General features: G+C 44.1%; 1 protein-coding gene across 1 annotated transcript in view; it reads left to right on the forward strand.

The window, feature by feature from the left end:
- The window catches only part of PTGFRN (prostaglandin F2 receptor inhibitor), a 70917-nt gene that overhangs the window by 19633 nt on the left and 25939 nt on the right, over positions 1-25345 (forward strand). Inside the window, exons 2-4 of the mRNA XM_031457894.2 lie at positions 10321-10689; positions 13273-13686; positions 18680-19060. Of these exons, the coding sequence (XP_031313754.2) occupies positions 10321-10689; positions 13273-13686; positions 18680-19060 (1164 nt within the window). The remainder of the gene's footprint in view (positions 1-10320; positions 10690-13272; positions 13687-18679; positions 19061-25345) is intronic.

Raw genomic sequence — 25345 nt, forward strand, 5'->3', positions numbered from 1 at the left:
CATAGGCCCCTGTCTCTTAAAGGCCTTATAAGGTCTCAGGAAGGGGCATTTTGGTGTCACTTTATAAGGCAAGCTGGAGGGAGGGTATAGCTCAGTGGGAGAGTGCGTGTGCGTGCTTAGCATGCACGAGGTCCTGAGTTCAATCCACAGTACCTCCATTAAATAAGTAAGTAAATAAATAAATAAATAAATAAACCTAATTACCTTCCCCCCCCAAAGACAAAGCTAGATAGCTTTGATTTAAAAAAGAAAAGAATATTAAAAAAAGAAATTAAAAAAAAAAAAAGAAAACAGCCAAGCTGAAATGCCACAAGCACTTTAGTTTCACTATTTCCATTCTACCTGTACTACTGGATTCAGTAATGTCCAATACTTATCTTACAAATGGCTCTGGAAAGTCAGATTGCTTGCTTCTAGGCAGCTCAGTGAGGTGATAAAATTTGAGCAATAATAGAAACAATTGCAAAAATCCTTTGCAGATAAGCTGTACTCTGCAGGTCTTGATGTAGAGTAATGTTGATGATAACCCAGGAAATAAAAATCTATTTCCCATGGATATCATGAGGGGGTGGAAGAGGGTAGATAAACACAGTTTAGTCTTCATTAGCGTGTCTCTCCTAATGATTCCTCACGGTTGCCAATAGTGCTTATTGAAATAAACATCGCAGGAATAATTGCACTGAAAAACTTGCCTGACTTTTCTTGCCTATCCCCATCCATTCTACATGATAGAAGAAACTTGAAGGCATTTAATTATTTTCCTGAGTACTTCAAAGGGAGGCAAATGGTAATCTGGAAGCAATTACCTCTTGCTGGTTAATTATCTGTACCGCTGAAAAGTCAGAGCAGTGGGCTTCCAAAAGTCCTTCCGATACGGTTTTGGAATAAAGTTCTCCTCACCTTTTTTTAATATGAAAGTATGAGATCTTAGAGCTAGCATCGCTTAAAATAATGAAGGCAGTTTGTCAGAAAAAAATTTTGAAGAAATTGGAAGTTATTTTTAACAACCCCATTTCTCTGTTTCTCTCCTCTGTCTACTTCATATCAAGAATATATATTTCTTCTCTTAGTAACTCATTTCTGCTACTTTGCTGCCCGTGTGGTTCACATTGCCCTTGGAGAATCTGAAATATTTTATAGGGAATTGCAAGCTGTTTCTTCTTCCGACTCAGAGCAAAGACAAAATCAACAGAAGGTGGTAATACCGATGATGCAGTTGAAGACAAAACCAACCCAGCTCATCTTTGTCTTGACAGTGCACTGCATGGGCTGGATAAACCTGGGTTGAGTCCCTCACTTCAGCAAGTTATTTGACTTCTCTGGGTCTCAGTTTCCTCAGTTCTTTGACAAGGGTGGTCCTATCTACCTTATGGTTCTGTTCTGTGGATTGATTCAGAGGAGTCATGAACTGTGCCCAGCTCAGTGCATGGCGTTAAGAGAGAGACACTGTGTTATGATTCCTCCTCTTACTCTGTCCCAGTCTTGTCGAGAGATACTTGATGATGAATCAAAGTGAATACATTCTAACATAAATACTCGGGATTGGGGGATGATTTAGCTCAGTGGTAGCTTAGCATGCATGAGGTCCTGGGTTCAATCCCCAGTATCTCCACTAAAAATAAGTAAGTAAACCTAATTACCTTCCCCCTCCAAAAAAACAAAACAAAACAAAACAAAACAAAACAAAAAAAAAACCCACAAACAACAACAAAAAAGAGTAAAATAAATACTTGAGAAATGCTAATGATTTCAGCTGAAATTATGGATTCTTTGGTTAATCAACTATTTCTTTATTATTATTCCCCCATCAGTTTGTTTGTTATCCGTTCTTTCATTTTTGTGGTTATTCTAGAGGTTAGAACATACATTGTTGACTTGTTAGTGTCTACTGATGATTCTTTTAGCGAATGCAAGACTTTTGAAAACATTTAAACTCTGTTTCACTCTTTCCCTCACTTTTTGTGCCACCATTCAGTAGATTTACCTACACAGTTACCCTTTCTTTTGCTCTTCCTGTATTTTCATGATTCTGTCTGAGGTCATTTTCTTCCTATTTGAAGAACTCTCTTTAGGATATCTTTCTGGTGTTCCTTTAGCATTTATTTTTATTGATTCTCTTTCCCTTGTTGAGAGTTGATTGAAAGCATGTTTATTTTGTGTTCCTTTTTAATGATTTATTTTTATGTAGAATTCTATGTTGGTATTTTTTTTTAATTGAAGTTTAGTTGATTTACAATGTTGTGTTAAGTTTCTGGTGTACAGCATAGTGATTCAGTTGTGTGTATTTTTTTATTATAAGTTATTATAATAAATATTATAAGTTATTACAAGATATTGAATGCAGTTCCCTGTGCTATACATTGGGACCTTATTGTTTATCTATTTTATATATAGTAGTTAGTATTTGCTAATCCCAAACTACTAATTTATCTCTCTGCCCCCACCTTTCCCCTTTGGTAACCATAAGTCATTTTCTATGTCTGTGAGTCTCTTTCTGTTTTGTAAGTCAGTTCACTTGTATCATGTTTTTTTAGATTCCACATATAAGTGATACATGATATTTATCTTTCTCTGTCTTACTTCACTTTGTATGATAATCTCTAGGTCCATCCATGTTGCTGCAAATGGCATTATCTCACTCTTCTTATAGCTGAGTAGTATTCCATTGTATATATAAAGCACAACTTCTTGATCTGGTCATCTGCCGATGGACATTTAGGTTGCTTCCATGTCTTGGCTATTGTAAATAGTGCTGCTGTGAACACTGGAGTGCATGTGTCAGTAATTATTTTCCTTCATCACTTTAAAGATGTCATTCATTATCTCATGAGCATTGTTTCTATCGAAAGTCAGTTATCAATTATATTGTTGCTTCCTTCTCTGACTTTCAGCAGTTTTACTCTGAGGCACCTACTGTGGTTTTCTTTGTATTTATACTGCTTATGATACATGGTACTTCTTGAATCTGTGACATAATGCCTTTTGTTGGTTTAACACCTTAGATATTACCTCTTCAGAAATTAATTCTGCCTAATTCTGTCACATTCTTTCTCTGTCATCCTGAGACTCTGTTACAGTGAATCTGTTTCTATTGTCTGTTTTTGGTTTTTGTTTGTTTGTTTGTTTGTTTTGAAGAATCAAACTAGATTTATTTTATTTTATTTTATTTTTTAACATTTTTTATTGATTTATAATCATTTTACAATGTTGCGTCAAATTCCAGTGTAGAGCACAATTTTTCAGTTATACATGAACATGTATATATTCATTGTCATATTTTTTTCTGTGTGAGCTACCATAAGATCTTGTATATATTTCCCTGTGCTATACAGTATAATCTTGTTTATCTATTCTACAATTTTGAAATCCCAGTCTATCTCTTCCCACCCCCTGCCCCCTTGGCAACCAGAAGTTTATATTCTATGTCTGTGAGTCTATTTCTGTTTTGTATTTATGCTTTTTTTTTTTTTTTTTAGATTCCACATATGAGCGATCTCATGGTATTTTTCTTTCTCTTTCTGGCTTACTTCACTTAGAATGACATTCTCCAGGAGCATCCATGTTGCTGCAAATGGCATTATGTTGTCAGTTTTTATGGCTGAGTAGTATTCCATTGTATAAATATACCACATCTTCTTTATCCAGTCATCTGTTGATGGACATTTAGGCTGCTTCCATGTCTTGGCTATTGGAAATAGTGCTACTATGAACATTGGGGTGCAGGTGTCATTTTGGAGTAGGGTTCCTTCTGGATATATGCCCAGGAGCAGGATTCCTGGGTCATATGGTAAGTCTATTCCTAGTCTTTTGAGGAATCTCCATACTGTTTTCCACAGTTTTGTTGTTTTTTTGTCTTTTGTTTTCAGTCATTTGGTGCTGTCATATGGAATGTCTGGTAGGTTTTGACTGAATACTGAGACATTGTAAAGGCTCTGTATGATGTTACCTTCTTCACAGGAAGATTTCCTTAGTTTTCTTCTCCACTAGCAGGCCAGTAGAGTAATAGAAACTCACCATAATCCAATAAAGGACTGAGATGTTTTAAGACTAGATTTCAGTATTCATGAGAGCTGGTCGTTCTCCAGTTTTGCTCTTACTCCAAGGACAGCGTCCTTTCCAAGGCTGTAACTCAAAGTCTGGGATATTTACTATCGTTTAACTTCCTTTGTGAACTCAGAATTCCAGTTTTTGTTTCCCTAGTACTGTGAGATGGTCAAAAACTTTGCTTAACCTTCTAGCCTCTTAGTATTCATTTTCTGCTTAGTTTCTCAGACACGTACCAACCTTCCCCTGTGCCTCCCCCAACCCCACCCCCAAGCAGCTTTCATTTGCCTTGGGGGGAAAGCAGTGTGGCGTGTTCTCTGCTATTACTTTTCCCCAAGAACCTTAGCTCCTTAGACTATGACCTTCTTAATGGCCCTGAATTTTAGTTACTGTCTTCTCGGCCCCATGAAGTGTTGGCAGCTTTTTCTACTTACTTACAACTTTTAATTTTACTGCATAACTTAAAATTGGCAAATGTCTCAAGAGAAAAAGCAGTGGACATGGGGTGTTCTGTAATCTTGGCCCCTTAATCATGGATACCTGGATTGATCCCCAGCGCATTCAATTATCTGTTTCTTTTATTTTATCCATCTTTTATGGTTATTCTGGGGGTGGGGAGGTGAGGGAGCTGAGTGGGAGGGAGTTGATCTGATACAAGCTACTCCATCATAGCAGAAAGTGAAAATCTCCTGAAGGTAGACGTCTCCATTATCAGTTTTTTTTTTTTTTAAATTTATACCCTTCTTACTGCGCCTCACCCCCAAAACATTTCTGAGGCAATTTACAATGAAATATATGTGTATACATGCAATATAAACCTTAAAGTAAGAGTAAAAAAAAAAAAATCAAAGGTACCAGGACAGCAGAGAAGGCAGAGGAAAGTGTAGAGACAAAGGAAAGAGGAAATTATTAGAAATTTAAATTGTGGATTGTTTCCATAGGTCAGCATCATATTTAGTCCTAGACTTCCTTGAAGCTAAGATACAAAAGGATACCTGAATTTTATATATGTGTGTGTGTGTGTGTGTGTGTATGTGTATATATATATATATATATATATATGTTGGGACAAACAGGATTTGGAAGTTGGAATAGAGAAAAGAGAGACGATGAACTTAGCAGTAACAATTGTATTCAAGGGCTTTTTTTTGTTTATTTGTTTGTTCTGTTTTGTTGGTAGGTTTGGGCAGAATTTTTAAAAACAAGAATTAGGAAGCAATGGAGGGTTCTGAGACTTACCTAAACAGGTCTGATCTAATTGGGGCATGGTGGCGTGGTGCTGGGCCACTTGGTAATTGGGATTGCTAGTGGTTTAGCATCAAAGCCTTAATACACTGCACAAACGTGTGGTTTAAGTGCCCTCATTTTGTGTTGAGTATCGAAGACACTTGGGCTGTGATTACTAGCCTGAGTGGAGAGAGATGCTATATAGTTCTTGTTTTCTGGGGAAAGAATGCACAATGGTCCATCAACAGGTATTTTTTTCCTGGTAGTAAATTTTAGGAGAATTTTATCATATGGATTCTTGTATCATTGAACAACACAATAGTGTCCCCAGTAGTACTTTTAAGGCTAATAAAGAAATGCTTTTCATATGAAGGTTTCTTATTTTGGCCCCTGAAAATAAATGAAACCACAATTCTAAGTTGTTTCTTAGTAAAGACATTGTTGTAGAAAGTTAACCTGACACAGTTAAGGTGCTGAAGTGTTTGGGACTCTTCGTTTGAAATACTGGTAGAATTTGGAAAACCAGAGGAAAATTTTGTTCTTTTTCCCTTAGTTACAACTGTTAGAAGAGGTTTGAACAAAAGTTGGCAATGTGTGGCTTTGCAGATATTCTTTTTGATTTGGAAAGAGCCATATGCTCTATGTTTTACAAGTTATATTTACTTTTCAATATTATTAGCTGTTATTTAACAATATTAAAGGAAATCTGTGCTAAATACCAGATTGCTGGTAGCAAGTTGAAGTTCTGTTAACCAAAATTCAAAATCTTGCTTTGCATAGATGAGGGGACATCCCAGATCTGCATGTATGACACTGCTCGGGTTTTATATCTTTTTCGATTAGAATTTGATCTTTCAAACATCTGTTCATATCTGCTTGACTTTTCCCAGCGGCACTATAACACAGTCAGCATGGAAGGTACTTCTGCAGGTTGAGCTGGAACGCGGAGGCAGGAGTGACTCCAGGGGACACGTGGAAGGCTTCACAGAGGAGGTGGTGCTGGGGCTGCTTCTTGCAAGATGCTGAGGAGACTGCTGGGAGGGCATTCCAGAGGAAGGAGGACAGAAGCAGAGGCGGTGGGGCCCAAGAGAGCATGCTGTTTCTAGAAAATGGAGGGTCATTTGTTTTGTTGTGCTACCGAAGTCAAATGTGGCTGCTCACCACTCCAAAGCTAATTATTTGAGAGGCCAAGTGTCAATGGAAAGAAAAGACCGCGTTCAGAAAAGCTGGCAATCTGGGAAGAAAGTAGACTCATGTCTAGAGATAAGCTCTGAAGTTCTGCTCAATCATGATAATTTTTAAAGGGAAAAAGGGGGAGACAATCTCAGTTAGTCATCAGGGTAGGAGGTCAAATTCTTCATCGTTTCTCTGTTGCGTGCAGACCTGCTGACTTCTCATCTTCCTTTGGATGCTGTCTTGCCCGCGTGGCCCGCCTGCAGATTGGCTAAGGGGGAAGCTAAGGGTAGAGAGGCAGTCATTCTTTAACTACTTAATTCTTTATTCTTACTCCTTCTAATCCAGGAAGGGAATCAACAGGTTAGGCAAGGCATTGTGTACATTCAGAAAAGCAAAAATCAGGAGTCACGTTAAGTGTTGCCTAGTGATCCTATCTCTATGATTAAGATCTGAGGAAGACAGAGAAGAGCAAACAGAAGAGGCAAGAGATCTGCTTACAGTTGGAGTGAAAGTGTTAACAGCTCGGAGCCTAGTAGCTGACGAAGCTGAAACGGTAGCCATGGACCAGACCATGAAGGATCTTGTATGTCTTTTATTCATTCACTCGTTTAGCAAATATTTATTGAACAACTGCTGTGTAGCAGACCCAGTTCTAGGCACTGGCATTCAGCAGCGAGTAACACAGCTGAAAATCACTGTTCCTAGAACCCTTACATTCTAGTGGGAGGAGTGGGAGGAGACAGATAATAAATAATAGTAAAAATATATAAATATGCATAAAGAATATTAGTGATAAATGAGAAGAAGAAAATTAGGCAGGAGCACGAATGAGGGTGGAGGCGTGCAGTTTTAAGGTGATCGGGAAAGGCCTGACTGAGAAGGTGACACGGACATAAAGGTGTGAGGCTGGTGATGGAGCCAGCAGGGTGAACGTCCCTGAGGGCTCCAGAACGAGGAAGTGTGCAGAAGCCCCAAGGTTGGAGCAGGGCTGGTTTGCTCCGGAGTCTTAGGAAGAAAGCATGGCTGGGAGGAGCACGGGGTTGGAGAAGCAAAGGGGACCAATCCTAGGAGGTCCTGATGAGGATTTGGCTTTTACCTGAGTGACAGGGGGAGTGATTGGAAAGCTGTGAGCAGAGTAATGATGTAACACAACTTAAGTTTTTAAAAGATGGCTTGGCTGCGTTGAGAACGGAGGGCTAGTGTGGAAGGCTAGTAGGCGGCCAGTCGGGAGGCTGTCGTAATAATTCAGGCGAGAGGGAGGGTGGCTTGAACCTGAGGGATCCCAGTGGGGGTGTCCACGGGAGTGTATCCTGGGGGTGATGAGGAGCCAGGAAAGACTTTTGACCGGTGAAGTAGCATATGATTTGTGCGTTAATAAGGTGATGTTGGCAACTCTGTGGAAGCAGGATTGGAGAGCTGAGACCCGGAGCTGAATGAGTTTCCCAAGCTCCAATCATGAAGAGGAAAGGCGCAGACCTTCCAAGGAATGTAGCCTCATGCCTCAGGGCCCTGTTGAGCTGGTTGTTGACTCTGGTCAACTTCTTGGCCGGGGATAGGAACTGAAACGATTTATGCATTAGGAAATTCCTCTGTAAACCTCCCCAAGGAAGCAAAGTGAATGACTGTGATCGGGTGGATTCTAGAGGCAGCCTGCAAAGCAGATATGCACAGACCATTTTTGCATGCAGGGCACTGTCGTGAGTGCTCTCAGTTAATCCTTACACAACCCTAAGGGTTTGTGTCTCCATTTCATAGATGAGGAAACTGGGCACAAGGAGGTTAAGCGTTAAGCTCTAACTCCCTCTTAAGGGTCTCTGCCATGATGCTTCCTTCTGAAGGGTCTTCCTGGGGGCGTCAGAATTATCTGGTCATCTCTGAAATGAAATGTGAAAAAGATTGCCTGCTTCCTTTGTGAACTGTGGTGATGATGGCCTCACTGCCGGACAGGCATGTGTTATTCCAACGCCCTGAGTTGTCAGTGACAGAAATTAGCTTAAGGAACATAAGTGACTGTGAGTGGAATTGCTGGGAATTGAAATGTCCAGGGGAAGAAGTGTGTGTCTGTGGGTTTGTGGGTTTGTGTGTGTGTGTGTGTGTGTGTGTGTCCAGTGCATGTGGAATGACTTAGAAAGTCTGGCCAGATCTAGTGGCTCAGATGATGCCATCTGGTCACGAGGGCACATTCTCTCCACCTCTCTGGTCCAGGTGTTGGCCTGGGTCACTTCTGCTATAGCTGGCTTCCTCACCTAGCCAGGAGGGCTGCTCACATGTAGCTTCAAAGCAAACCATCACTACTGTACACTGACTCCAAAGGCAGTGAAAGTGTCTTCCTGAGCAGCTTCAGCCAAAATGAGCCAGGAGGACTCTGTTAGCCTAGTTTCAGCCCCAGTGTCCATCCCTGGGACGGGGGGTGCAGGGCACTCCTTGGCTTGTAGACGTTATCACCCAAATTTCTGCCTTTATCTTCACATGACACTCTCCTTGTGTGCATGTCTATGTCCAGATTTCCCCCCATTTAAGGATACCAGTCATTGGAGTAGGTGCCCACACTTTGACCTCGTCATGATTTAGCTCTTTACATCCGCAGCAGCCCTACTGCCTAGTAAGTTCTCATTCTAAGGCACTGGGGGCTAGGACTTAAACATATGAATGGTTTGGAGGGGGAGAGTGGTAGGGAGACACAATTCAACCCATCACAAATGACAAAAACACAAAGTTGAAGATAAATAATAGAAATTCCATTTTATTGAGCTCTTACTACATGACAGATTTTCAGCTAGGCATTTTATTTCATTAACTCAGTGAATTCTTCTTGCCCCATTTTATAGTTGAGGAAGCCAAAGCTAAGAGAGGCCTTTCCAATTTAAACTTAGGTCTCCTTGATTTCAGAGCCCAGACTTTCTGCTATATATCTCAATGCTGTACCTATTCATAGAACCTCAGGCAAGAGCCAGGCAGGTGTCTGAATTAAAATGCTAACACAGGTAGTAAACGCACTATAAAATCATGCTGAAGCTCATTGCAAAGGAGCTACCTCAAAGGACACACAGATGGTGGGCCCTCGCAGAGGCCTGTGTTCTCTGGTCAGGGAATGCCAGTGAACTGTTGGATTGTCCCCCAGGCTCATCCCCCATAAGCGTAAACTGCTGCATTCCTAGGAACACCCAGCAACCCGCCAGAGGAGGCCCTCTCTCCCTTTGTGCGTCCCTATCCTCATTCTGAATTTAGATCAGGGTGAGTAGTAGAGAGAAGGAAATGAGCCAGAAAATAGAAAATTAATACTTGGTAGAGTCATCATATTTTAAAATTAATTTATAGGCAATGTCAGATAACCGGAGTTAAATCATTTTATCAGCAGGCTGCTCTAGGATTTAAAAATTGGCATTCATCATTGTAAATCAGGTCTCAGGAGCCCCAGGGAATGGTCTCTGGGATGAGGGTTGATACAGGGTGGGCAGAAATGTAAATACTTGATTAGCTGTGTCCTTTTCTTTCACACAAAACCTAAAATATTTCTACATCCCAGTTGAGTGATCGCAGTAGGTTAAATAGTAACAGGAGGGAGAAAGCCATTCAAGTTTATGGTTAGCCTACTTTCAGTACTTCTCTTCCTCCCTGTAGGTTCTAGGAGACTGTTGCATGAGAGGTACTCACTGCCAGGGCTATTGCTGGCTCGGGGTCTTAGCGGTGACTAAGTCCATGTCACCTAGCCCATCCTCTGCCTTTCATCGACAGTTGATGTCGTATTTTCCCAGGCGGGCAGGTCAATTTCCGCCATGTACCTGGGAGCAGGAGTGCCCACAGTTTTGCCGCATTTGTACTGGGAAGACTTTCCACAATTCAAGACCGACCTTTCGCCTCTTGTCTTTGCAGCTCTTTGTCGAGGGCGCGTGGTGAGAGTCCCTGCGGGGAGCCTGGTGCGGGTGGTGGGCACCGAGCTGGTCATCCCCTGCAACGTCAGCGACTACGACGGCCCCAGTGAGCAAAACTTTGACTGGAGCTTCTCGGCCTTGGGGAGCAGCTTCGTGGAGCTCGCCAGCACCTGGGAGGTGGGCTTCCCCGCCCAGCAGTACCGTGAGCGCCTGCAGAGGGGCGACATCCTGCTGCGACGGACAGCCAACGATGCCGTGGAGCTGCACATAAAGAACGTCCAGCCCTCCGACCAAGGCCACTACAAGTGTTCCACTCCCAGCACGGACGCCACCGTCCAGGGCAACTATGAGGATACAGTGCAGGTTAAAGGTACATCCTCACGGGGGTTGCTGTGCCCAGGGACCAGACTTTCCTCTGTCACTTGGCTGTGGGTGACCATGTCAGGAAACTTAACTCCTCTGTCCAATGGAGAAATAGTATCTTACCAGATTAAAGGCAGCGATGGGCCAGGTGGCCTCTGAGGGCCCTTTCTCTTCACTCCATTATTATTCTGAACCATCCCATGGCTGGTGACTTGGAGGCAGCCTGGTGTGTGGTGGAGAGTTCAGCTCTGAGCTGGGTTACCTGCACTCAGTCCCATTGCTCTGTCAGCTCTGTGGCCGAGGGTATGTCACCTGCCTCACCTTCCTCCTCTGGGAAACAGTGCCTCCTGTAAAGGTCACAAGGACATGGCAAGTCAGCACCTGTGAAGCCTCAGGGCAGTGCCACAGTAAGGACTTTATAAGGTTAGGGACAAGAAGGTGTTGGTCATGATGACACTGCACAGTTTTATGGGAATAACAGATGCTTCAAAGCTCATGTCTGTCTTTGTGCCCTTCATGATTTAAGTACCTGTTTGTTCTAGAAGTTGTAAGGGTCATAGATAAAGACAGATGCGGTCACCGCAAGCTCATTGGCCTGACTGTGCAAGTAATCACATCTTATATGCCTGGAATGTTTCAGGTTGATTGGTTGGTTGGTTTTTTTTTTGCATTTTCCAAATCCTATCTGATTTACTCACACATTCAATTCTCTGAAGCCAAAGGAGACAGGACAGGGTATTTCCCTAATTTACACATGAGGAAATGGAAAAGCATAGGTTAATGACTTGCCTAAAATCACACAGCTAATTAGTAAATGAGCAAGAACAAACAATCTTAATTTGGGGCTAGCAGAATAGAAACATTATTACTGTTATTACTTAATTATGCATTTATCTGTATCCTGCCTTGCTCCAAAAAGAATTAAGTCAGGGTAGTAGTGCATTTAATGACTGAGAAAGAAAAAGATGTATATGATGATATAAAAAGGGGTGTTGATTCAGGCACGCATTCCCTCTGTAATGATTTGTAGACCCCTACCGTATCTCGGAAACTATTCCCTCATTAGACTTAACGAGGGGATAAAACGCCATGTCCATTATGCAGGTATTAAAACGTCAAACCTACCTCTTCTGTTCTCTCTTCTCATTCCTATAGAAAATCCAAATATATTTTTTAGAAAAAGTCCCAGAAGACATTCTTGCACTGGAGTTAAATAACCTGTTCTGTCTGTAGTCATCACACACATGCTGCACCTCCGTTAGGTCAGTTGCACCCTTGTCTCCCTGTGTATTGCTCATCTTGAGGAGTTGCAGGCAGCAGGAGGAAACCTCCCCTAACCCCCCAAGTATCTTTCTGTTTCTTCTCCAGTCTTTGGAAGGCAGGAGCAAGGAGAGGCTTTCCTTGGGTCAGGGAAACAAACGGATGGCCACAAAAGAGACTGGCCCAGGTGGAGTCTCTGGTGGCCGTCATGCATGGTCTGGGGTCTCTCTGGCCTTCAGCTTATCCATGCCCTGGCAGATAACTGGGTCTTGGGAACCGAGTCACATTAGCTGGACTCACAAACTGATGTATATACTCAAAGGTCATCATATTCATTTGCAGGTGAGATGGGTCATTGGGATGTGTCCTTCTAAAGATGTAGCAGTTTTTTCTAGAATAATCCCTTCTCAAGGGCACTGGATTCACTTCCGAGCACGGAATGGCAGGAATAACCAAGGAGGTGATGACCGGTGGTGTTGGGGGGTTCTCCCATCCAGACCACAGGCGAGCCTGGGAGACTGTCCCTGCCCTCGGTGGAGGCTTCCTCACTGCTTGCGTCCTGTATGGCTTCCCTTCCTCAGTAGCACTCGCCAACGCTTCTCTGATCTCTGGGCCCCTTTTTCTAGGCTCTAGAGGAGCCCAGCCTTTTCCCTCTGGGCTCTAATGGAGTAAATAGCCGAGGCTTCGGCTTTCCTTGTCGGGTTCCTAACCTGCAAACAGAGACCCTCTGCTCACCCTAGTCATTCTCAGGCATTCCCCAGTCCTCAAGGCACACAGCCAGCTCTCCTGTGCTTTTGTGGCCTGCAGATCATGCTGCTTTAACTCCTCGAAGATCCCCCAGGCTCCTTACTCCAGCCTGTGACCTAGCAAAGGAGTATTTGACAGTCATGGCCCATTATTTGATGGTGATTGCTGAGTGCCAAGCACTGTCCCAGGCACCTTCCCTTGTAACTGGCTGAACTGTCAGTCAGCTCCCTGAGGTAGGTCCAGTTGCCATCCCTTTTCAGAGATGAGGAAGCTGAGGCACAGAGGAGTAAAGTGACGTGCCTGAGGGCAGCAGAAGTGTGTCGCCCAAGGCAGAGTTCTCCCAAGGGACTTTATACCACCCAGTTCTAGCAGGGGGTCTATTAATAAGTGCCTCTTTAAAATTTCAAGTCAGAAAGTCAGTTGAGGTCATAGGTGAAGCAAAATGGGCCATCGTACCCATCTGGGCATTAGAACAGGGGAGGGGAGGAGGAAATTGTCCTGCAGGCCCGGGTGGAGGGGGGCGGGGCAGGCACGTGCCCAGTGGCGGGCGGCGGTGTGCTGATGGCTCCGCTTCTCCCCGCAGTGCTGCCGGATGCCCTGCGCGTGGCCGCCAGCCCGCAGCCCTCCCCGGGCCCCAGCCTGCGCGAGGGCGAGCCCTTCGAGCTGCGCTGCTCGGCCTCCACCACGTCGCCCCTGCACACGCACCTGGCGCTGCTGTGGGAGGTGCGGCGCGGCCCCGCCCGGCGGAGCATCCTCTCCCTGACCCACGAGGGCAGGTTCCGGCCCGGCCCCGGCTACGAGCAGCGATACCGCGGCGGGGACGTGCGCCTGGACACCGAGGGCAGCGACGGCTACCGCCTCTCCGTGTCCCGGGCCCTGTCCTCCGACCAGGGCTCCTACCGGTGCATCGTCAGCGAGTGGATCGGAGAGCAGGGTAACTGGCAAGAAATTCAAGAAAAAGCTGTGGATGTGGCCACTGTGGTGATCCAGCCGACAGGTGAGCTTTTGGAAATTGTATGTTTTGGACTGCATCTTATTTTCTGACCGATGCGGTGTAGAGAAACAGGCCGGTGCCTCATCCTTTTCTGACAAGATTTCTGCTCCTCCTGGGAGGCCTTGCGTTGACTGGTGAGGGAGTAGGGTGGTGTGGAGGGTCTGGGAAGGATGCATCTGTTTTGTGCCAAATAGTAGTTTTGCTTTGCAGCTGCTTTTCATCTGGATTCACACCCATAGGAAGCTGCTGATACATAAGATACTAAGAAGGTTTTGTGACTGAGAGATTCAGTCCCTTTAAGTGCCAGGATGAGGTCCAGCCTGGTGTTCAAAGGGGATTTGGGGTGCCCCCACCTGCTCCCTTGGCTTCATCTTGTTTGGTGTTTCCTGAGGTTGTGGATTGCCTTTCCCTGCAGCACTTGGGGATGTGTCTGGCTCACCCCAAAACCTCTTGTCTGACTTGGGTCCTCTAGGCTTGCCTTCCAGGTCCCCTCAGATGTGACATCCCCTTGTACAGGAGGGGTTCTCTAGGGCTGGGCCACTTCTTATTTCCTGTATGACCCATACCCCAGAAGCATCCAGCCCTGGGGTCTATGCAAGAAATTGTCATCATCAGTGAACCAGCCTTTTCAAAAGTAACAAACAAACAAAAACCTCCTTATTCCTACTAGAGAAAGAATTAAGAAAATACCAAATACATTTTAGAAAAGTCATAAAAATAAAAGAAAAACAGGCCATTGTTGACTCCATGTCCAGTTAGCGTCGGTGGGAACCTACTGTGTGCTGGGCTCTGGGGTCAGGGGTGTTTGAGGATCGTTCCCAGACCTCTTGGAGCTTCTGGCTTTGGCAGAGACAAAGTGTAAAGAGACCATCTCTGGTGTTGTCACTGCTGTGGACGGATGGGTGGACTTTCTGGGAGCCTGACATCTTCAGATCTCAGAGTACTCTGCTGCCGTCGCTTCTGCCTCCTGTTTTGTAAACTGGGAAGACCTTGGGTGGACTCATTTCCTGACTATAAACGAGGGTGCATGACCACTCTGTTGCTGAGATGGGAAGCAAAGCAGGAAACAGTACACCCGGGGAGTGCTTTTCCTCTGTAAGCTGCGTTGTTCCGAGCGCTTTACTCTGCATTTGCATCGCAACACGGGAGCTGGACTTGGTGAAAGCAGGGCTGATGATCTTGAGTGACTGTGGCCGTCAGTGAGGTCGAGGTGCCCTTGCCGACAAGAGGGGCTGCCAGTCACACTCAGTCTTGGTTCTCCTGGCTGCAGAAATCACTTTCCGGATGGACTCAGGTCACCTGCCTTTTCAGAAACGATCAGCCTAGAATCTGACCTAGGAAACCTCAGATATTTAGCTTGCATCAAACAACTGTTTTATGGGACGGAAGGATTAAGAATTTCAGATTGGCAGCAAATTATCTTGTTATGCAAGAATTTCCATTGTAAAGGTATTTTTTTTTTAATTTCAAACAAGCCACAAAACTCGTAGTGTTGTTTTAAGACTTGAACACTATAAGCTTATTAGGCAGGCAGTAGCACCTGACTCTCACCCAAGGCTGGAGGTTTATAACCTTTTGTACCATGGGCTTTTTTGACAGTCCTTTGAAACTCACAGACCCCTTCTCTGAGTTAATGTGCTTTAATTCATAAAATATATACAAAGGATGACAAAGGAAAACAATTGCATTGAAAGGGTAATCAAAGTATTCTTAGGACAAATTTGTTATATAGTATATTGTGTTTCATTAATGCATTAAATAGTAAGATATAATGGTAGCCCTCACAACTACTGTAATTTCTAAGTAGTGATGCTGTAATTTCTAAGTAGTGATGAATGTAAATGATACTTTAAGATGTCTGCAACAATTTTAATGTGATGTGAAAATATCTGTGATTTCTATTGGGAGCAAAGATAATACTGCACTGGTTTGTTACTTACTTTCATAACAAGAGGATATGCTGTATCTCAGGTAGAAGTTAGTAAAACTAAGAATTTTTATCCCCATCCATGTCATAGACTCTTTAAATTCCTTTTGTGGACCCCAGGTTAAGAACCACCACACTAGAGTGATAGTCTTTCTCATTATCAACACCTGCACTCTCCATAGCTAACCTCTTCTTGTTTTTTTTTAAGTTGAAGTATAGTTGATTTACAATATTGGTTCTTCAGTAGTATTATAGATTATACTCCATTTAAAGTTATTATAAAATATTGGCTCCATTTCTTGTGCTGTATATTACATCCTTGTATCTTACTTATTTTATGTTTAGTATAGTTTGTACCTCTTAATCCTTTTCCTCTATCTTGCCTCTTCTCCCCTTCTCCCCACTGGTAACTACTAGTTTGTTATCTAGTAGTGAGTCTGTTTCTGTTTTGTTATATTGATTTGTTTGTTTTATTTTTTTAGATTCCACATATAAGTGAGAACATACAGTATTTGTCTTTCTCTGTCAGATTTACTTCACTGAGTGTAATACCCTCCAGGTCCATCCATGTTGTTGCAAATGGCTAAATTTCTTTTTTTTTTTTTTTAATGACTGAAGAATAATCCATTATATGTATATATATAACCACCACATCTTTGTTCATTCTTCTGTTGATAGGCACTTAGGTTGCTTCTGTATCTTGGCTATTGTAAATAATGCCGCTGTGAACATTGTCCGTAGCTAGCTTCTTAAATACTCTTATCCCATTGTTAAGATAAATGGTGGGGCTGTGCCATCTAGGTGGCAGTATTCCTCCCCTCCAATGTTAGGAGTGGCCTGGCTGATGTAGCTCCTGGTGTCTAGTTTATGGATTCAGTTATATCCAATGGGAGAAAGCCTGCCCCACTGCAGCTTTGTCTGAGGTCCTCTCTTACATTATGAGTTCTGAGAACTGGTTCTCTTTTTCCCTTCAGCATGCCCCATCCTGTCCCAGCAGTGAACCCCCTAATCCCATAGAACATGTGGCAACAGTGATGTGGCAAGATATTTAGCCACTTGCAGAGAAGAAATTAGAAAGTGAACTATACTGTTAAAGGGACATTTCTGCCAGTATTTCTAAACCCAAGAACCCGCTTTGTCCATTAATATGGTCCACAGCTGCATACTGCTCACTTTTTGCCTCAGCCGGCTCCCTTCTGAGCCTTCTTTTCCCTCCAGCAGTGATGGAAGGCATAGAGGGCTTCCAGCAGTATTCTAGGGTCTCTGACCGAGGTTAGTACATGGAGTGATTCCTACCACAGCGCAGGTGCAGGTCAGCAGTTTCCATACTGACTCCTCCCAAAAGATGTCCTCATGTTACTTTTGGCCCCTTGAAAGGGGTTGAAAGAGGAGGAGGAATTTGGAAGATGGGTGGAGGTGAGAAATTAGACTATAAATTCCTTTTTCTAAGCTATGCCCACCTTATTTTCTGTCTTCATGAAGGTGGATCTTGAACGTGGCCTGAAACACTTGTTTAAAATGTTGTCAAGCTTTGAAACTATTCATAGGAAAGTCATTTACTCCAGAGGGCCTGGCCTTTGGGGTGGAGTCTTTTCTGAACTGAGTGCTAGCCTTTGTCGCTGAGCTGACCCAGGACCACAGCTGATGCTGAACGACTCTTGCTGGAAGCCCAGGACGGGGCTGTCTGTCCACTTGAACCCCCTGGGAGGTGTTGGCTGTTTCTCATGTAAGCAGTTGTTCCCAGAGCATTACCACATGTGGGATATTTTTCTACTCTGATTACAGATGTACAACTTCTTTTCAAAAATACCCCAAATAAAGTAAAATGTTTCCGTGTAAAAAGCTTTGACAGGTGAATGCTGAAACCAGATCTGCCTTGAGACAGTGACACTGAACCCTTCAGTGCTTCATCTAAATATAGCCTGCTTTTAATTATCCACACGAGTGAGAGGGCAGTGGCATGGCTAATCCAGAAATCATTGTGTGTTGGTTTCAGAATATATGCTTTATACTTGGCTTTAATTTCAGGTGGGTTTGTTGAATGGAATAAATGATGCTCTGAGGGCATTGCATTTTGAAGACTTGGCTCATTAGGCATATTGTCTGGTTTCACTTTCCCAGTCCTTCTCTAGGGTTCCTGCCTTCCCCTTTTACCCAGAAGATGGTTCCTCACTTCCTACCCTCCAGCTCTTAGCCCCCAGCTGACAATATGTACTGGTCAGAGCTGAGCCGTCTTTTCTCTGAAACTCACCCAAGTCCTATCATGCATATGGAGAAAGGATGATTTTAGTTTTGTGACGTTCAGCAGACTTGTTTTCAAATGCTAGTGTACGAGATGATAGTGTAACACTTAGGAGCAGAGTCCCTGAAGGCAGACAGCTGGGATTTGAATCCTAGCTCTGCCACATATTGGCTGTGTGACCTTGACCTTGGGGAAGCTCCTTAACTTCTCTGGACTTCAGTTTCCTTATCAGTAAAATAGAGATAATAATGGTACTACCTCGTAGGGTTTTTTAATTCAAATTTATCATTTTTTAATTGAAGTATAGTTGATTTCTAGTACTTCAAGTGTACAGCATAGAGATTCAGTTTTATATATATATTTTTTTCAGATTCTTTTCCATTACAGGTTATTACAAGATATTGAATATAGTTCCCTGTGCTACACAGTGGGTTCCTTGTTGTTTATCTATTTTATATAGTAGTATATATCTATTAATCCCAAATTCCTGATTTTATTCCTCTCCCTTTTTCCCCCTTTGGTAACCATAAGTTTGTTTTCTTTGTCTGTGTTTGTAGGGTTGTTTTGAAGATTAAATTTATAAACCACTCAGAACAGTGCCTGGCATATATATGTGTTTGCTGCAATTATTATTTTTATGATGTAAAAAGAAATGTGGTATGTTTCACTAATTCATTCAGTGAGTATCTCAAGCACTTAAAACTGTACAAAGCCTTCTAACTTGAATGTCATAAATAAGAAGGCAGAAGGAGATGATCTAAGGGGATGGAGTGGAAGGGGCAAACGTAATCCAGATTATCTCCGTGTCCGTGTTTTTAACGTTCCAGTTCTCCGAGCCGCTGTGGCCAGGAATGTATCTGTGGCTGAAGGAAAGGAGCTGGACCTGGCCTGCAACATCACAACAGACCGAGTGGACGACGTTCGCCCCGAGGTGGCGTGGTACTTCAGCAGGACCCCGGACAGCACCTTGCCCGGCCCCCGCGTGTTGGCTCGGCTGGACCGTGATTCCCTGGTGCACAGCTCTCCTCACGTTGCCTTGAGTCACGTGGACGCACGCTCCTTCCATTTACTGGTTCGAGATGTTAGCAAAGAAAATGCTGGCTACTATTTCTGCCACGTGGCACTCTGGACACCTGGGCACAACAGGAGCTGGCACAAGGTGGCAGAAGCCATGTCGGCCCCAGCTGGTGTGGCCGTGACCTGGCTAGGTGAGTGGTTTGAAGGATGGCTCTTAATCTCTCCAGCTTAATCCCTCCTCTGGGATATGGAGAGGAGTCAGGGTGCTGTGTGTTTTGCAGTATTTGGGGTTCTTGATATCAGGAGAAGCATACTGTCACCTGGATAGATCCCAAGCTGAGGAGGTGAAACAAAACTGGCTGAAATAGAATCTGGCAGGCAAGGGAAACATTTAGATAATGTGGCCTCAGTTGTCTCAATACCCTCATTTGAGAGGATATAGTTTCCTTTTGTTGTCGAGATTTGCAGGGTCAGGGGCCCTGCTGAATGGCTGTTTGAAGGATCTTTGTTGGAGGGAGAACACTGCCATTCTTCCTTTCCTTTTCCTAGACTCCTGGGGACTGTCTGGCAGGAGCTGGTGCTTTCCTAAAGCCCAGTGAAGAAAAAGAATCCCTCCAGTTCATGAAACTTGTTTTCTTCACTCAATGTCCTGGAGTCCCAAAATGATTTTTTTTTTAATTTTTTTTTTACAGATATCCATTAAATGTAGGGGCCTTCCTGCTTCCCTCGCTCTTCTGGTGGGCTCTCTCCCCGTGTACGATTCCCAGGGGCAGAGCAAAGTGGCCCTCAACTGTTGACCACATTGCCACCTGTGTTATAGCAACTTGTCACATATGTGAAGGTCATTGTTGTATCTTTTTTTTTTTTTTACATTCCCATCTTCCCTATCTCTTATTTTCTTTAATGCTTGCCTTCCAGGGCTGAGTTTTCTTAATTTTGTTACCATCTTGTAATTAATCGCAAGTAAACTTAGACAGGATGGGGCCCAGTGGAGTGGAGAGAACTTGGCTTCCCACGTCCGTTATGGCGAAGATGGAGATGGGATTGCTGGTCAACCTCTTCCTTGTTTTCAGCTTCATGTCTACTGTCTGCTGAGTGTTCTGAGCCCACATGAAGGCATTTGGCATTGCTCTGTTAGGAGTAAAACAGATCTTTAAAGGTTAGGAAATCATTTCCTCCTTCGTGTGATGCTGAGCGTCCTCCCGCCGTGAGCCCCAGCTCACGCTCAGCTCTTGTCTCTGCATTGAAATCTCGCGGGTTAGCGGCACATTCACTGTCTGTCTCTCCCTAATAAGCCTTTATTTGGCCAAGATGGGGAGTTGGCAAGTGGGGACGGAGGGGGCAGGGAGAAGAAGAGTAATAAGAGAATGAGCAGAGAGTACGTCCAGTTCAGAGCGAGACTAGGCAGGGTGTTCGTCATCCCTGGTAGCAAAGTGATTCTTTGATATCTGCAAAGTGAAAGGAGCAGGGTTTACCTGGCGAGCTTTTATTCCAGTCCTCTGAACCCTGTGTGAGAGACTCACTGTGAAGCACTGAACTGGAACAATGTTAGCCCAGCTAGAACTCTCCTTAGCAACCTTCAAAATAAAACAGATGTTGTCAGCACCGAAAGAAGAGTTTTCATCTCTGGAGCTGAATGTGTCTCATAGCCCTGATCCTCTGTGCATCGTGCGGGGCTGTCAGATCCCAGACCTGACTCTCGGCACCCCTCCCCTGCCAACCTAGAATCACAGCTCAAGAGTTTTTTGGGGTTTTTTTGTTTTTTTTTTTTTTAAAAAGTGCTGCCTGCACTCCAATTTGAGGGCCTCTTTGAAGTACTCATGCATTGATCCCAGCATACCCCGGGGGAGATGCAGGAACTGTCAGGAAATTGGAGGGGAGCTCTGGGAGGGAGTGGGCTCTTTTAGCTGGAAGGGATTTGTTGGTGGCTGTTCTCCGGAGAGTGGAAGGAAATCAAGAGACTAAATTGTGGGAAAAGGCTCAGTTATTATCCTCAGAATCCAGCACTGTTGTCATGAAAGCCATCAGTGTGCTTTCCCCTGGCTGATCTAAGTCCCCAGATCCCACATCTCTCCCAGTTCTTTGCATGGAATGGGCACTCACTAAACATTGGCTGGATGGGTAGATAAGCCAGCACCAACACATGGCTAGTGTTAAAATATGTGCATAGGAAAAGAAGAATTGCAAAGAAAGCAATAATGCTCAACTCAGAATATTCAGAGATATTGCACATGGAAACCTACCAGGAGTGTAAGTGGTTTTTTGTTTTTGGGGTTTTTTTGGTGGTTTTTTTTTTTTTTTTGCTTCTTTCTTCCTCTTAAATCACTCCTCCATCCCTGTCTCTATGACTCACAACATTATAGCTCCTTGGACTCTTGTCAGGTGGCAAGTCGGGCACAAGTACAGCAGTGGACCTTTCTCCAGGACCTCCCTGGAGGTAACTGAGAGGTGACAGGAGAACAGGTGACCTGCCAAGTACTCTATTTATATAGGTCCTCTTATGTTGTGTGACTGTGGGATGTTGTCACAAAAGAGCTCCTGAGAAAGCTGGTTCTCTATGCAGGTATTACACAAAACGCTCAATTTTGCTACTTGACAGATTAAAAATAGTAACTATCGTTTATTGAACACTTACTGAGTGCCTGGAACTGGGCCAAGGGCTCTAATGCATTAAATACTTGATCCCCACAACAACATTGTGAATGAGATACTGTCCCAGTCCCCATCTGAAAACTACTGATCTTCATTTTGCTTACAATTCTGAGGGTCAGGAATTAGGGAGGGACTCAGCGGAGTTCATCTCCATTGCACATGGTGACAGCTGGGACAGCTAGGGCTGGGGATCCCCTTCCAGATGGCTTTCTCATGCACGTGCCACCATGTTCCAGAGCCTCTCTCCCTGTCCCCACATGGCATCTCATCCAGGCCCTCACCACATGGCTTGGGCTTCTCACAGCGCTATCTTCTCAGAACAGTCACGCTTCTTACCTGGTGGCTGACTGCCAAGATACAGGATGTGGAAGCACCCTGCCAGTTAAAAGCTATCCTTAGGACTGGCACAGTGCACGTCTGCTGTTTTCCATTGGTCAGAGCCGTCACAGAGTCTGTCCAAGTTCAAGGGGTTAGGGATAGAGACCCCATCTCTTAATGGGAGAGTCGCAAGGTCACATTGCACGAGGGCATGTGGGATGGGAAACCTTCCTGCAGTCATCTTTGGAAGATAGAATCTACGCAGTGGTTAGTGCTTGTTTCTTTTATTTCAGAAGAAATGTTTAGGTTGGTTTAGGGCGCGTTATGGCCCTGGGTCAAGTCTGTCCCAAGTATTTTCATCTTAAGTGGAGTCTCTCCTAAGTATCGTCATCTTCTGTGGAAGCAGTTTCGGTTTTGGGAATCAGCTGCACTCCTGAAACGGAAAGCTAGGTTGTTCTTGTCCTTGTTTGCTTGGGGTTGGTGCACTGAGTAGATGAGGGGTTAAAACTGACTGGCGTCTTTTCATGTTGCATCGTGTAAACCAGACAGATCGGGCAGTGACATGAATGGGTCTGTCAGGTCCAAGAGGACTCGTAGTAAGTAGCTGGGAGGACTATGGTTTTTTCAGAGGGTAAGAAAAAGCCTCTTTTACTTAGGATGTATGTCCTACTTTTGAAGGGAAAAAGAGGACTTAAGTTGGCTTGCAAAATGAAGCCCAATTTAAAGCAGGAGACATAAAAATAAAATCAAGATCAAAAGGGGTAAAAAGAAAAAAATCAAAGAATAGATATTGCAAGATGGTTGGGATGAATTAGTTACTGCATTTGAGCACTGAATTTGCCTCTGAAGTTTTGAAGAGTCGAGGCAAAAAGAGATGTGATTATACAGTTCTCCTCTGATGAAGGAAAACAAACAAAAGAGACAAACTTTTTCTTGGCACTGAATTTAGCGTGTGCTTTTTTATTTAAGGGGCACTGGATAACATAATGGACAGTGCTTTCAACTGTTCTTTTACAAAAGGCTCTAAGTGATTGTTTACATGGATGTTTCTTATATCCACTTCCTAAAAAAACTGAGGGAATAAATCTTAAGTGTGAAGGAGGTTTTGTAAGAAGCTGAGTTACTATGGAGGACAAAAGTTGCTTTGTGTTGATCAAATTTAGTATATGGCTAAAACTGTAGAGAATCTGGAGGAGTGGCTGGTTAATCTGCATATTAAGCCATCTCTCTCTGCTATCAGATGTCTTAAATGAGCCCTTGGCAAGAGTTGGATACTAATCGGTTCACGGTTGAGCTCTCCGCCTGAAGTCCCAGACTTCTGTGGTGTTAATTGGAGAGGGTTCTACAGGCTTCAGATACAAGGGCAGGAGGAGGCAGAGCTGAGTTCTGCTATTCAGGCTTAAGAACCTGATTTGCATTCTTCCCCACTAGAGGACCGTCCCCACTTCCAGCAGTGTGCCAGCGAGGAAGGTAATTATTTTTCTTTAAAAGGAGCTGTTAATCTGCTAAGTGCTTGGTAGAGACTTCCGAGTTCTTTGCCATCTATAAAAGGTGAGATTTAGATCTGCAGAATTTTATGGGCAACTGTCTGTCCCAGGTTATCTCTGAAGGCAGAAGCTCCACCACTGTCTAAGCATGTTATCTTGGGTGTGTCGCTTAAGGTTTCCGGGCTTTGGTTATCTTGGCTTGGTGGGATAATGCATATAAAGTCCTTAGCGTAGTGCCTGGCACTTAAGTTCTCTACGCGTTTCCATGGTGGCCATGGTGATTTATCCATGTTTTGAGGGGAGAATCCACATAGAACATGCTCTTCCCCACCAAGTTCTTAACCAAATAAGCATAGGGGTATCTTCGGGCATGGAGAACCAGTGTGCATGTGTCCAAGGAGGAGGGGACGCGCTGACTACACCAAGCCCCTTTCTTGCCTCTGCCCCCAACTTTGACAACGTTCTCCTCCTCCCCTAGGCTAAGTGAATGAGGGTGAAGAAAGAAAAACCGGCATGAATGTCACTTTAGGTGTGCGGCATGAGTGTCCCATTCAAATAAAGTTATCTTCATTGCTCTGAAATCACTCATGCTGAATATAGCCTCATTAATGGCTCTACGAAGTGGGGTAAAGTGCCCCCCAAAATAACAGCTCCTTATCTACAGCCTTCCCTGTTTAAATGTTAGAGGATATTTAATTGTTACATACAAATGACAATTGCGGCAACTCTTTGGTAATTAGTCAACTTGCTCAGCTGCCTCTAAAGCACCTGCCCAATTCCAGAGAAGAAACTCGGCCTCAGCAGAAACAAGGGCGCTCTTCCCCCAGTTTCCCCTCACTTGTGCATGCAGCCTGTCCGTCTGATTAGCTCTACCATGTTAACTAAGCTTCACAGGGGGTATTAGAACGTGGCCCTGCTGTACAGTTCAGGACTAGTGTCTCAGCTGTTATCATCGCCCTTGTCTTCTGGGATGGAGCCAGTTTTGAGAAAGCATTAAGGACTGGGTGTGTGATGAGGTTGTGCAATTTGGCCCTAGTGGGAGCCAGGCCATGGAGCCAAAGCCTCTCCTTTAATTCTACTCCCACACACCGTGCAAGGCCTCCGTCTTTGAACTTACCTCCTTTGGGCTTCGGTTTTGTTTTTGTTTTTCCCGTTTAGGAAATGTACCTGAAAACAGTACCTGTCTCATCAGGCTGTTCTGAAGATTCAACGAGAATGCAAGGCAAGTGCGTAGCATGGTCCCTGGCATGCAGGAAGCCCTCTGTAAAAGCCAGGTATTAGTATCATTGCACCTTCCCTGTAGAATGGTTGTGAGACGAAAAGAAGGAAGTAACCTGAAACCCCCAGTTCATGTCCCTGCACACAGTAGGCACAAAATACCCGCTTTCACAAATTAGCCAATGATCCTGAGCATTTTCATTGTCCTGCAAGTTACAGCAAAGGAGTTTAATGACCCATATTCCAAAAATAAAAGTCTTTTCTTGGTGGGAGTGAGGGTGGGGGTGAGGTTCGCGTTGGGGGAGGCTGCAGCTCCAGGAGGTGGCGGGTGTGTGAGCAGGGCGCCCTGGGAGCCAGACTGGGGAGCAGATCCTTGTTTCTCGGAATGTTAGGGATGTGGTGCCTTAGCCCGACCTCAGTATTCTGTGAAAGGGCTTACAGCGTGGGTGGGTTGTTTGTTTTTGTAGGAAAAACCACCAGCTTCAGTTGTCAATATTTTGCTGATCATATTTCATCTCTCTTCCTTTGCCTAGGTAGACACACACACGCACAGGCACACGCACACCAGTGTCCCTCTCTCTTTTTTCCCACCTTTCCCTCCACCCTTTTCCCTCTGGAAGAATTTGGAGGGGGGAGGAGGTAATTAGGTTTCTTTCTTTCTTTTCTTTCTTTCTTTTTTTTTTTAACAGAGGTACTGAGGATTGAACCCAGGACCTCATGTGTGCTAAGCATGTGCTCTACCACTGAGCTGTATACCCGTCCCCACTTCTGGAAGAATTTAAAACATATCCCAGACATCAT

The sequence above is a fragment of the Camelus dromedarius genome, chromosome 9, assembly GCF_036321535.1.
Source record: "Camelus dromedarius isolate mCamDro1 chromosome 9, mCamDro1.pat, whole genome shotgun sequence".
Taxonomy (NCBI): Eukaryota; Metazoa; Chordata; class Mammalia; order Artiodactyla; family Camelidae; genus Camelus; species Camelus dromedarius.